At 35.6% G+C, this 14,700-nt stretch overlaps 1 protein-coding gene across 1 annotated transcript; it reads right to left on the bottom strand.

The window, feature by feature from the left end:
* Positions 1–5,036: 5,036 nt before the first annotated feature.
* LOC125343213 (serine/threonine-protein phosphatase 4 regulatory subunit 3B-like) lies at positions 5,037–7,346 on the bottom strand. The gene has a single exon (XM_048335479.1). It carries the CDS (start codon positions 7,344–7,346, stop codon positions 5,037–5,039), a length of 2,310 nt encoding a protein of 769 aa, XP_048191436.1.
* Between the last annotated feature and the right edge of the window lie 7,354 nt (positions 7,347–14,700).

Here is a 14,700-nt window from a genome sequence, read left to right as displayed (position 1 = left end):
ATTGTATCCAGATTGATATGACTTTGAATAAATGCCCCAAATCATTTTTAATATCCTCACAAATATTTTAGACATAGGTGAAATCCTTATCCCGGGATCATATGGTATGTCTATTTTTTAGGTTTTGAAGTAATTGTAATATTACCACAATAAACTCCTGAGATAATCAACTGACAATGGCAAAATTTTCACTTTGGCTTAGAGCTTCAGAGGTTGCAATCTATGATCTTTTGGCCTTACTGCATTTAGGACTAGAGAATACACTTCACAAGAACACAGTGTGGCAGAGCAAAACAACTCATTTCAAGGCCAGAAAGCCCAACAAGGGCAAAGAGCAAGGGTTCCAACATTTACTTCAAAGGCATATTTACGATGACTGAATTTCCTCTCACTAGGCCACACTCTAAAAGTTTCTACCACCTTCTGATACTGCCAAGAGGGTGAGCAAGCCTTTCACATTGGCCACTAGGGAATATTACAAATCCATCCTATAGCAACCCTAAAGATAAAAGAATAGATCTGAAGAAACAATAGCTATATTTATGTCTTCAGCTTTGCTTGATAATTTTTTTAGAGAAAGTATATTTGGTTTGCTATCTAGGGATATATTGTAATTGATGGCTCCACCTTCTGAGACTAGGCATGGAAAGAATAAAGCTTAGAGATACAAATCTTCAATTCCTTCTCTGACTCCTCTTCTACATCCTTAATTTCAATTTTCCTTTTCACTCCTGTCATTCCCATTTCTTGTTTAATACACCAGACACCATTACACCATCTTCCTTGCTCTATGATGATTTTTTTCTACTTCCATGCTTTTCTTTCAATTGTATCTCAACAAGGCACAATGAATGAACACATGCTTTTCCAACCAGAACTGAACTAATTGTATGCAAATTTATGAACATGACTGGTGAAATAAGTGAGTATAGCTGCCTTTATTCTTTGTGTTATTAGGAATAACTACACGTTTGCCACCACTGCTATTTATCAAATACTGAATATGTTATAGGCAATTTGCATGCACTTTTTATTTTTTAAGACAAGATGGAGAAAATGACTAATTGAAAAAAAAAGTAAATCGCAACAGAAATGTCAAGGATTTAGGAGGTGGAGGTGTGACTCAGTTGATATAGCACCAGCCAATGATCAAAGTGTCAGGTACCAAGTTTGAGAGTCTCAATCTTGCAAAAGAAAGAGAAAAGGAAAGGAGAGGAGAGTTGAGAGGAGAGGAAAGGAGAGGCGAGGAGAGAAGAGAGTGAAAAGGAGAGGAGAGGAAAAAGAAAAGGAAAGGAGGGGGAAAGGGAAAGGAAAGGAGAAGAGAGGAAAAAGAAGATGAGAGGAAAAAGGAAAGGAAAGAGGAAAAGAGAGGGAAGAGGAAAGGAAAAGAAAGGAAAGGAGAGGAAAGGAAAGGAAAGGGGAAAGGAAAAGAAAGGGGAAAGGAGAGAGGAGAGTGGAAAGGAAAGGAAAAAGGGAAGAAGGGAAGGGAAGGGCAGGGCAGGGCAGGGCAGGGCAGGGAAGGGAAGGGAAGGGAAGGGAAGGGAAGGGAAGGGAAAGGAAGGGAAAGGAAGGGAAGGGAAATAGTCCTAGAACTAGAGTCAGGTATAGATTGCATTATCATCAAGGGCTCTCTGAATATGTGCTTTCTCTGTTACAATTCCATCCCTGTTTAGCTTGCTTAGAATGTCACTGAGCTCTGAAAATTACCAGTCATTTGTTTTAAAGCTGCAATCTTGATGAGTTCAGGGACCTTCTCCAAAAACACTTGTCTGGATTTCTTAGTAAACACAAGGGTATTTCTTCTTCACAAATAATAAATAACCTATTTAAGGTTGCTTTTAAAATCACTGCTCAAGAAACTTTAAAAGAAATTAAATATTCTTGACATAGTATCCTTCCCACATACTAAAGCCAGAAACACTGAAAGTTTTGGTCAATTTTTCACTCAGTTAGATAGCAAGGATTGCTCTTGTGTGTTTTGTTGCCCTCTTAAATGTTCCCTTAATAGTAGGTTGTGCCATATGATGGGCAATTTGGCTCTTCTTGTTATTCTGTCTCCCCTAACATTAAGTAGCTGAGACTAGAAAAAAGAGCTCATAGAGGTCACAGTCTCAAGCTCAAGAGAATTACTCTTTTTTATTTTTTTTTCTTTGTCTTCTTACTACTATATCCATTGGTTTCATTGCACCTATCCCTCTTTATTCTTTCTTTAGAAACTCACTGGAAAAAATGTTATAAGAAATGTAAATGCTCTTTCTCTTATAGTGCCCATTTTTTGGTTACAGATTAAAGTAGGTGGTGGGGACAGAATAAAAAGAATATCAAAACAAACTGCTTGATCTAGTTTTAAGTATCATTTTTAGAAACTAGATGCTATTGCCACACAAGGCTTAAATACCTGCAAAAGCATAGAATGAATAATTGTCTCCGTGGCATTCTAGCCAAGAAAAACATTACTTTCTTGCCTTCTTGTTTTTTTGGGTTTTTTTTGGCCAGTCCTGGGCCTTGGACTCAGGGCCTGAGCACTGTCCCTGGCTTCTTCCCGCTCAAGGCTAGCACTCTGCCACTTGAGCCACAGCGCCGCTTCTGGCCTTTTTCTGTATATGTGGTGCTGGGGAATCGAACCTAGGGCCTCATGTATCCGAGGCAGGCACTCTTGCCACTAGGCTATATCCCCAGCCCTTGCCTTCTTGACATATATTCAAAATATGAGTATCCCCATTAATACATTTAACTGGTATAGTATGAAAAGTGACTTCCTGATGTGTGAATCTTCTATGATTTATATCTCCCTAAGTCATGTCAACTCTACTGTAAGACTTTATATCTGATAGAATTATTACTATTTTTTGGCAGTCTTGTACCTTGAACTCGGGGCCTGGGCACCGTCACTGAGCTTTCTCTGCTCAAGGATAGCACTCTACCACTTGGAACCATAGCACCACCACCTCTGGCTTTTGAGTGGTTAATTGTACATAGGAGACTTGCAAGGGCTTTTCTGCCCCGGCTGACTTCAAACACAATCCTCCCATCTCAGTCTCCTGAGTAGCTACGATTACAGGCATGAGCCACCAGGTGCCTGGCTGATAGAATAATTATTTGCTGTTTTAGAAATATTTTTCTAGCTCTTACACAGAAATACCTTATTTTTCTATAAATGGTGTTTCTTGTTGGCAGAATAATAAACTTAATATGTCACATTTTATTTTTAGGATGGCAGGGTCACATTTTAATTCCTGAATTTTCAATATAACTATCAGCAGGTATTTAACAAGAAAGTTGACTTTTAGTATACACAATATAGATCTCTTCTGTGGAAAATTATACTTCCTTACCTATCCAGACTGCAAAGCTTTTCTAAACAATAGCCCAAATTCTCATTAACTCTATAACAAACAGGAAGATATTGTTTGGTTTAAATGAGCCTAGGAAAAATAGAGCAAATTATCTTGCTCCTCTAAAAATAGAACTAAATTCTTCATTGAAATGAAGTCACTTATATATGCTGTTCGAAAAAGTGTCTCCTGTTACACTTTGTTTATAGAAAACTTCACGTTTTGTATACCGACTTCAATACATAAATATTTCTTAATCCAGAATAGCTTCTAGATTAAATGTTATTTCATACAGTACTCCTTTTCATTTTTGAAATAATTTTAATATGTAAACAAAGCTACACTATCAGAGTTGCACAATAGAGTCTGTGATGATTACCCCTATTTATAAAGAGTAAAATAAAAAGACAAAATTTATTCTAATTTCAGAAAAATGAAAGGGTAGAATTACCTCAAGCACTGACTCAGAAAACAGTGAATTGTAAAGAAAATATTCATAAGACACAAGGAAAAACTTGAAGGGAGACTAAATACTTGGTGATAATTGATGCATTTAGGTTTTTACTTTTAAAATATTTGGGTTTGAACTCAGGATACCACACTTGCTAGACAGGTACTCTAACATTCGAACCACAATACCAGCCCATTTTCGTGTATTTTTTACATAGGATTTCCAGGTTTTACCATGGATCAGTCTCTGATTTTGACTCTTCTACCTGTACCTCCCTCACAGCTAGCATTGTCAGGCATGCATCGCCAAGAAACCAGCATTATGCTGTAAACCAAGGGTTGGGGGGGTGGGGAGGTGGGAAGGTGGGAGAAAAATGAGGGAGGAGGTAACAAATTGTACAAGAAACATACCCACTGCCCTACATATGAAACTGTAACCACCCCCGTACATCACATTCACAATAAAAAAATAAAAATTTAAAAAAGAAACTGGCATTGATATTTATTTCCATGATCTCTGTTTCTGGACTAGCTTGGAAATCAGGCACACATTGCCAGGTCTGGCTTTGAGTTTTAGGTTTATACTTGCACCTCTTTTATATATGTTTTGATAAATTAAAACCACCATTTTCAGTACTGATTTAGAAAATACCTTAGAATAGTCCTAGAGAAAATCCTTTGTACATACTACTTAGGTGATACTGAGCATATCTTATCTTTAAAAAAAAGTCACACCAACTATAGCTTTCAATTGTAGCCCACTTTTTATTCCTGAAAGTACATGTGAAAGTTGCCGTTCTCAATTATTGCAATTTTGCTTCATCATCACAGAGGTGTCTAAGAACTTTACATTTTTACAGTTGACATTGTTTTCCATTCAAACATAAGCTTTACTTAAACATTGACCTTATAGAACGAATAATAAGGCTGGATTATTTAAGCACTCAATAATAGGCTTTACAACACAACCATTTCAGTTGGTTCTAATACATAGCCCTGAGTCATGTGTCCTACTCCCAAACTAAGATTTTCATGATGGGAGTATTACCTCTGTAACTGGTTATATTTTCTGTTCTGTGTATATACTATGAGAAGCATTTTTTATGCAATTGAATATTAATTCTTTATATTTGCAACTTATCACCATACATGTTAGAAGTTCATATTAGAAGGCTTTTAGAATATACTTTTCATCTAGTTGATATTTGCAGAATTTCATTTGAGCCAGATGTTGAAGCTCCTCAAGTGGTTTTATGAGCTAAGATGAAGTATTTTACTGGGTGACATTTCACCTTCGTCACTCTCTTCTGTACCATCATCTGCATTTTCCACGGAAACATTTTCACAAATCATTTGTGGGCTACTCATTTCATTATTATAAGCAGAAGAATCAGGTAAATACATTCTCAGGTCATCAGTTTGGGGAAGATCTTCACTTACTTTTATATTTTCATTTGTTGTTTCATTACAATGTTCTGTAGAGTTGCATTCCATTGGTAACACAAGTGCTTCAGCTGTATTTTCCTTAAGACACAGTTCCTCGTTCTCTTTCATTTCTTTAGCTTGGGCAAGAAATAGTTGACTACATAGTCGAGTGCGTAAATTCTTCCTTGTTCGGCTTCGTTTTTCTTTTTCTTCGTCATATTTAATCTTCAGTCCTCTGAAGGTCTGAACATAGTCTATTGATTCAAAGTGACTATAAAATTTTTCCACTACATGTACAATAAGAGACTTGATGTTTTCCAGTCTTATATGTTCAAATAGTTCAATAATAGCTGAATTTAACATATTGTATCGGGTTCCATTAAGCAGAAAAGCATGAACAATTGGCTCAAAAAGATTGCCTGCTATGATGTAACAATTATAAAGTTCATCTTGAAGGCCAACTATCATTCTCATAAAGCGAACAGCACCCAAGGTCAAAAAGGTGTGCTTTGAATTCATCAACATCAAGACTCTTCTCAGCAAATCTTTCTTCAGTATATAGTTCTTTATGTAGTCTGTGTGACGTTCTGCAAAAAATGTTAGCAATTCTAAAATTAAGCTGAGCAGCTGTGCTGTTTGATAATTATTAAGGCAATATTTGGTTTCACCAGTTTCAAATAGATCTTTGTCTTCTGAAGTGGTGCATAAAAGTGGTGCTATCAAATTATGCATGGAATATCTATAGAAGAAATTTAGAAATTCAATTTGTTCAGAGTCTTCAGGCTTTATCAGCATGTTCACTGGGTTGAGTAAAGAACGAAGAAGTACCATCAAATTAATGGCATTTCCAAGTTCCGGGTCTGAATCATGGATCATTTGTTGAATTAGTATATTAATGGTGAGCTCATTCTCTTCTCCCTCCTCAGCTTCTTCCATGATACATTTTTGGACCATGATTGGGTTATAGTCCACTAGATATGTAAGTATTTCCGTAGCCATGTTCTTCATCTGAAAGTCGTTCCTGTTCATTACAATTTTAAGAGCAGGAATGATGCCAAGTTGTATCAATGTTTGGAATAGTGCGATCTTATTTTGACTCTGTAATGCTTGGGAAAATTCACAGAATTCCTTGAAAAAAAGTAAGAGTTCACGTCGTTTTTCATCATCTGTTGTCTTGTCCTTTAACTGTGCAAACACTTCAAATAACACCTTTTTATCTTCTTGCAACATGCTAACTATATCGACCTTTTTGGAGAAAATAAAGGCTGTAAAGGTGGAAAGATGATTTTCATCAAAGATTGAAGGTACAGGCAAAAGGATGTCATGAATATATTGCACTAGGTATGTCTGGTGTATTTTGTGCCTTAGTTCTGAGTCGGTTATTGGTATAACTTCCTTAAACTTTGCATTTTTGGTTAAGAATTCCCTATGCCTTTTTGGCTCAGCCAAACAGGGATCATATTCCAGACATCCTATAACATCCATAATATATGTATCAGACAGCATGATGTTGAATAGTGAAGTCTTGTTAAAGAATAAGATTCCTTTAATAATGTTATATAAATGATGTAAGCATTCAGTATTCTGAAGATTTTCACAGGTACGGAAGAGCTTCATTAGTTGTTTAATATAATCTTCACTTTCCAAGATTAAAGCCAGTCTTTCCCTCTGGATACTTGAAGTCGAAACAGAACCAATTAAATCTGCTATTTGACCAAGCATAGCAACTTCACAAGCTGGAAGCTCAGGGAGATAACTGACTGGCGGTGTTCGATAGTTGTTTGCTGAATCATCCAAAGATCCTTGAGTATTTTCCAGAGATGGATCTTTACCTTGAACTAAGCAGATATCCTCCCAGATATCTGTACAGCATTTCGGGTCTTGAAAGCTTATTGCCGTACCATGATCTTCAGAGTCGGACCAGATAATTAGCAGTCCCTTTTGTTTCTGATAATTTGTAGTCCCACTTATCTTGGACTGTAGAATTAGCGAGCCATCTTCTTCGGAGTGAACAAGTAGGCAAACTCCCTGAAGACGCTCGATATACTTGGAGGATATTTCTCCGGTACCGATTGGTTCCCACGCATCATCTTCCTCTTTGATATAAACTTTTACTCGGTTCCGCTGGGCTGCCATTAAGACCACTAGCCTTTCCACATTAAGCCTGGTCTTTCTGTAGACAGACCTTCACCTTATGTACTTTGAAGTAAGTTTGGTTACCTTAGTAACAACAGTGACCACAGTGTCTGATGTAGCAATTCGAAAACTAGGTAACAGAAGACTGCAGATTCCTAGTGGGTACTAAGGATGGGGGAGGGTGAGAGAGGTCAGAGGTAAACAGGGTTCAACCAAAAACCCTTAAGGATAGGGGAGAATGAGTGAGGTCAGAGGTCAACCGGATTCACCCAAAGACCCTTAAGGGTGGGGGAGAGGGAGAGAGGTCGGAGGTCAGCAGGATTCATCCAAAGACCCTGTTACACTTCCCACTTCCTCCTACTAGAAATATTCCCAACTTCTCTCCCTTATTTACTCTTAGAGAGCAAGTCTCTGTGTCTGCTCAAGGCTAAGAATATCTCAGTTGTGGCAAGAATCTTGTGACTACCCCCTAGGATTCTGCCTATAAAAATGTACTTATGTAACAAATACTAAACTTGTTACATGAAACTGTCACAAAACCTACAAGTGGAAGCTTAGAAATTAAGAGTATGCTTGTTCTATAAAGGATTTTTGATCCTTAGGCATATTGGCAAAAGAAAATGTAAAGCCCTATGTCAGGATAGAGTCCACCACACACAACATTCTGGGTTCATATATGACTGGTCTAAGTAAGAAGTAGGAGTGAAAATGACCTACAGAGCACATACAGAATGAAAGAAAAGAGATCGAGTTTTCTTCTTAAGGCTTGGCCTAAGAGTCTATCATTCACTTAACCATTCTTGAGGAAAGGAATTCCTTTGATCTGTTCAGCTTAGCCTAAAGTATTATTTTCTAGCACAATAGGTAAAACATTAATTGATATTATCCATATCAATACTCCTTACTCTTATGGAAGGGCTGAGCTAGAGTTGAGTTGGAATTTACCAAGCATATTAACTATCACAAATGAATTCTTTTATTTCTCAATAATTACTGCCACTGGTGGCTCATGCCTGTAATCCTAGCTACTCAGGAGGCTGAGACCTGAAGCCAGCTCAGATAGAAAAGCCACCGTGAGACTCTTATTTGCTTTTTTAACCAATCAAAAACTAGAAGTGGAGCTGTAGCTCAAAGTAGTGCTAGCCTTGAGCAAAAGAGCTCAGGGACAATGCCCAGGCCCTGAATTCAAGCCTCATGACTGACAAAAAATTACTTTGTGACAACTGTTAATATTTTAGGGTGCTTATTATGTTGAAGAAGAAGTGTAATACAAATGATCAAGTATAATACTTGTTACTATGTTCAATGACCTGTGACAAGAACTTTATATTATATTCTTATTTAATGTGCATAATACTCTAACAATAGAGGAGCATTAATAATCCTTTTAGGGTCAGGAAAAAGTCAAATAAATTGTCAAAGGTCACTTAACGTTAAAAATTCTGATTTCAACATGTCTTTCTAGTTCCAAATTTGATTTACCCATGCATTGAACTGTTATACCATTCTTTTCTTGGTCTTCATTACATTTTATTTCACATTCTTTCCATCTATATAATTTGTAATCAACATGAAATAATCAAGACAAAATGAAAGTCACACATTTCCTCCTTTAGATCCACATCTGTGTATAGCAAACTGAAAAATAGAAGCTTGGATATGGCAACTCTGTTCGATATAATTTTAATAGTAACTAAGTTGATTTTTGATGTAGCAGCAGCTTCTGCAGTATTTTTAATGGTTTTTTTCCCCAGAATATTAACCCTGTCATTGCAAAGGAAGAATTGAAACTGGACCACATCAAGCATATTTGAGCTTGAAGAATCCTATTTGTGATCATTTCAATTAATGTTGCATAATATTGGAGATGTAACACAATTCTCAAATAAATTCTCAATTCTCTAAATTCTCAAAAACTACACCTTTCTTGCAATTTCTCCTCCACAATACAATTTTCTGGAATACTAACAAGGATAGTTCAGCTAGGGTATTTGAAGTGAATGCAAGTAGTAGCACTTATTTCTTGAGAAAAATTAAAATCAGTTCCAGTATACTGCTAGTTTACAGTTATACATTATACATAACCTTTAAACACAAGAGTTAATGACTAAGGACTGATACTAGCTAAAGCATAACTATTTCAAAAGAATGCAAAAAATATACAATAATAATAACATTTATACTGCTGTCTTGATGCCTTCTAAATCAATTATAATACTGTCAATTCTGAATATGCCCTCGGGTTCATTCCCTGATAGGTACCACCACAAATCTGTGTCTTTTCCCCAGTGTAATCACTGTGAGTTTCTCCTAGGGGAATTAAAGTTCCTTTATCTTAATTAGGCTAAAAAGAGTTTTCTTCCAACCTATTAGAGCCTCAAGTATATGTTTCTTATTGTTATTTCTGTACTCATTTCTTTCACTTTCTAACTTGTATGTGGAGTAATATTCCTTTATGCTTCATTAGTTGCTAACTTAAAAATGATATTTTCTTCTTCATGTTGTTTTACAGTGACCAAAGTAAAATCAATAAGTAAATGCCATGTTCTGGGAGCTTGTAAATCAGTTTTACATGCACAATTTACTTTTTCACTTAATTATACAGTAGTTGTCTAAGGAGGATATTATTAATACCATATTACGGGGTGTGTGTGGGTGGGGGGGAACTTTCAAACTCCAAAACAATCAAGCAACCAATTCAAACTCCCAAAGTAAGTGATGTCATCACAATTTGAAAGTTGATTTTTTTTTTCCATTACTAGGGTTTGAGCTCAGGGCCTTGAAGTCCCTAGGTTTCCTTCTTCAACTAATCCTCTAATACTTGAGCCACATTTTTGTCCCTGATTTTTGCTGGTTATTTTGGGGATAGTCTCTGGAACATTTCTGTGCTGGTTGACTTCGGTCAAATATTTTTCACATTTCAGCCCTCTAAATAGCTAGGATTGTAGATAGGAGTCACCAAGCTCTTTGTTTGTCCCCTTAAGAAAAGCTCTTTCTCCAACAAAATCAGATTTTTTTATGTAGAATGTTTATGTAGGCATAGTTATAACTAGGATATGCACACCTTAATAATATCTGAATGCTTGTCCTGCCTGTACTCTCCACCTAAAAGCACTCAAAAAAATTGGAATTTAGTCAGTAGTTACTTGAAGATATAATTTAAAAATTCTTTAAGATGTTTATCCTATAGTATAATATCATGTAAGAAAAGATTAAAAGTCCCAGTACTTCTTAATTTTGTAAGAAAAATAATACTGTATTTCCCTTGAAAATGACTTTAAAAGGTGAATTTTAATTGATACCATTCCTGCAAATCAACAAGCCTGGTGCCGTTTTTGTGACATTTTTTTATTTGTTGATTGATTAGGAAGAAAGTAGTTATAGTTACCTTCTAAATAATTAGCATTTCAGCCCCTCCAAGTCACGGCAGGGTCCCTAGACACTGACGAAATGCACTCCAGATAGAAAGAATCCAACTTGGTTAAGAAAGACTATTCGTAATCATTTTCAGTTCTTGTTATCTACTAAACTCTAAAAATGAAAAGTGAGTTTTACAAAGTCAAATTTTGTGGTCAAGTTACCACATTTGATAAAAATAATGGATGGCATGTATTATAAAGCTTTTCTTCTGATAAAATTATGAAGTAAAATTGTTTGTTTCGTAGCTCCTTTCATATTCTTTTCTACAAAACCCTATTCATTTGTACCAGCACATGCCTTAGTTCTTCAAGCTCATCTTCAATTTATCCCCCTCACCTTGGCCCAATTCATCGGCCTCTCTGTATGTCATTTTCCCAAAGTACCTCTCTATTGCTGTTGTTTCCTTTCACCTAACCTCCATGACAGTATATATTTTACATGTGAAGTGTTTCATCTTTCAGAATTACTTCTCTGAACAACCTCCTTGTCTCTCAACCTAGCATCACTCTACTTTCCTTTCTCAATAGAACTTTTTTATCTAAAATTGCAACATCATTTGGTTACTTTCTTTTTTTTTATTATTCTGGCCCCATTATATCAAAACAAAGATGAGTCCTGGCTAGTCATAATATCCACTGTACCACTTAACTTAAGAGAACAATAGGCAGTCGGCAATTAAGGAAGAAAAATGTGTGGAAGTTTTCATTATGCTGGAAATCTTTTATTATAAAAAGAATTACAATTCTTCATTTTATTAAAACATATTAGCTTAATATTTTGTTTTATTAATTGTTCTACCCACCTCTGGATCCTTTCCTAAACTATTTTCTATACAAAGTGAGAAAAGCAAACTTGTCCAAGTTTTTACAGTAAATATGAGCTTGGATTTGATACTAAGTGGTCAGTTTGTTCAAAAAGAAATGTATTCATTATCTTACTTAGGTAACTGTAACCACTCTGTATATCACCTTTACAATATTTTCAAACCTTCTGTATTTAAGCACTTTGCTATAAAAGCACATCACATCATCTTTCTCGTCTCTTTTAATAGGTATTGAAACCAATGTACATTCCTACATTATAAATCATAAAGTTATAATCTTAAGCATATATGGATGGGTAAAATGTGTCCCATATATATGTACATATACTTTTTTTCTGATACTAGGTCTTGTACTCAGGGCCTCACATTTGCAGGATTTGCATACTTGCCTGGTGGTGCTCTACCACTTGTGCCATGCCTCTAGTCCTGCTTATTGCTGTTTAATTTAGAGATGAGCCTCACTGATTTTTCTGCACAGGCCAGCTTTGAACCACAGTCCTCCTGGTCTCAGCTCCTGAGTAGCTAGTAATACAGACATGAACCACTAAGTCATGACTTATATACCTTTTATTTCCTCATCTTTTTTCCCTTATAAGCAGAGAACGAGAGAGGACAATTAGATCTCAAGTCATTCTATTTGTTCAACACTCTCATTTAAGAGATATACTTCCTAAAACTAAAACATTCTTATCCTATTTATTATTTTTCTCTTTATCCTTTTTCATGCCTCAGATCATGCTTTGCTTCAGAGGAAATGCTAACTTTACAGATAAGCAATAACTAATTGGGATTTCAGCAATACCTTGCCTCCCTTTTGAAATCTTTTTCTTTCCAATGTATTTTTTCTTGCCGTATTTTCTCTCTATGAATCACAAGAAATCTTTGTAAACAAATATTTGTCCTACATTCACTAACGAGGTCATAAATACACTATGGACCTTGTCATGTATTCGTTCATAATATATCTCTTTCTACTGTTTGTGGAGAATGCTTTTTTCTCATCTTAGTTCATCTGAATGTTACTTTTCTTATCCCTTCACATATATGCACATATGAGCATATAACTGAAATTGCATTGCCTAAACTGATTCTACTCTCCCAAGCAGCTATTTTTTTCAGTTACTCTTGTAGAGTTCAGTAAGAAAATGTAACAATTTCCATAGATATTTCCTAATACCATTCTACATGAAGCAATGGGACCTTTCAATGCCTTTTGTATTGAACAAACATTCCTTTTAAAATTCCTTCCTGTTCTCTTTTCAATGGAAGAGACAGAGGAAGAATATAATTTGAATTGCTTTTCTTTCATCTAAAGGTATCAATCTTCTTCATGCCAAAGTACCTGACCTTAACACTGCATTTATTATTTCTGTTGTAACCAACTATTAATTTGGCTTTTTTGTTGTACTTTCTCTGTTCAAGACTTTAGTCACATATCTCAAAGAGAACTATCATATTAATATGTAAAAATTCCAAATATCTCTAAGTAAATATCACATTATTCTAAACTATATATATATATATATACAATGCAATTGTCATGTTATTTGTATTTATGTTTCCTTCATCAATATTAACCTGATTTTCACTTTAATTCAACACTGAAAATGCCTTTTCTGCAACATTCTTGAAGTTTCTCTGGGCACATACTTATGGGAATCTTTGCCATTTATTAAGAATAAGCAGCAAAGGAAAGCAAAGAAAAATGTTAAAGTATATCTACTCCCTAGGGCTCTAATATTCAGACTCAACTGGAATCCCAGGGGTATTTTAACAACTAAGCCCTTACTATAAATCTGTCCCTCGGGTCTTTTCAGTTATTTCAAGGAAGTGTCAGTTGCTCATGGTACAAGAAGCAATTATCCCCACGCAGAAAATAGTTCAAGAAGAGAAAGGAAGAAACCTCGTTAGTGATATAAGATACTGAAAGAAGAACACTTACAAGAAAAGAGCATATTTTGAGAAGTATAGTCATATATATGTATATATACACACATACATATATATATTTACTCTTTATTTTATATTTAAAAGATATCATATATATAGCAGCATATAGCTATATGCATTATACCTACATTTGCATCCTTATTTATATCTCACCCACATACTCATACATAGCCAGCTCTAAATTTCTATCTTTATCTATATCTGTAAAGGAGAGGAAGTGGGCTTGTTGGTAAGAACTAAAACACAAAAATAGATAACTCATACTGAAACCTAGGCTCTTCTGGGGATTAATCATGTGCCATAAACAAGATACTTATTTTGTCTAGGCCACAGTTTCTGCATCTCTGTAGCAGAATCATTATCCACTTCAACTGGTTCTTATGGGATTAAAAGAAGTAACAGGGGAAGTGGCGCTGTGGCTCAAGGGGTAGAGTGAGTGATAAAGCTCAGGAACAGCACCCAGGCCCTGAGTTCAAGACCCATAGACAAAAAAACAAAAAAAAAAGAAGTAACAGGTATAAAACACAATGGGGGCTAGGAAAATTATTTAAATATGTTGGTTCCTTTAAGAATATTATACCTTTTACATATTTCCCTCCTTTTTAAAAGGAAATAAATGTATCTAAGTAACTGAAGTCTTTGTCATAGTTATCTGAAGTAGTTAGGTCTTAAAGCAAGTTTTTCAAGATTTTGATGGGTCTGTGTATGGCTTAGCAACTTGAGGGAGCTAGAGAAGAGACATGAATTCCTCTTTCCTATGCTTATGACTCAGGTAATGTTTAAGGTGAAGGCAGCAAAAGAGAACCAAAGATAAAAGGGTCCTTGTGATTGGCTCATCTATGGAAGGCTTTGGAGAAGAGTTGATTTAACATTCTTTTGGGAGTGAAATGGTGAGTGAGGTGCTCCTGTACTCCAGGTGATCTTGTCATTTTGTAGTACCCTTGATCTTAAATTTGCTCCCTTGTGAAGATAGGTCAAGTTGCTTTATTCCACCTACATACTGGGTCTATAATAGAGTCAGTCTGAATGGATTCAATCTCTTCCTGGGTTTCTACTTGACCAAAAGCATTTTAAATTACTGAAGACTCTAGGATAATTATACTCCTTTCTTTCGAGCTAAATACAATATACGAAATTGAGAATTTTCCACCAATGTTACTT

Source organism: Perognathus longimembris, chromosome 28, assembly GCF_023159225.1.
Source record: "Perognathus longimembris pacificus isolate PPM17 chromosome 28, ASM2315922v1, whole genome shotgun sequence".
In the NCBI taxonomy this organism is placed as follows: Eukaryota; Metazoa; Chordata; class Mammalia; order Rodentia; family Heteromyidae; genus Perognathus; species Perognathus longimembris.
Note: the sequence above shows the minus strand (reverse complement) of the source record. Positions and strands in the feature narration are given on the sequence as shown.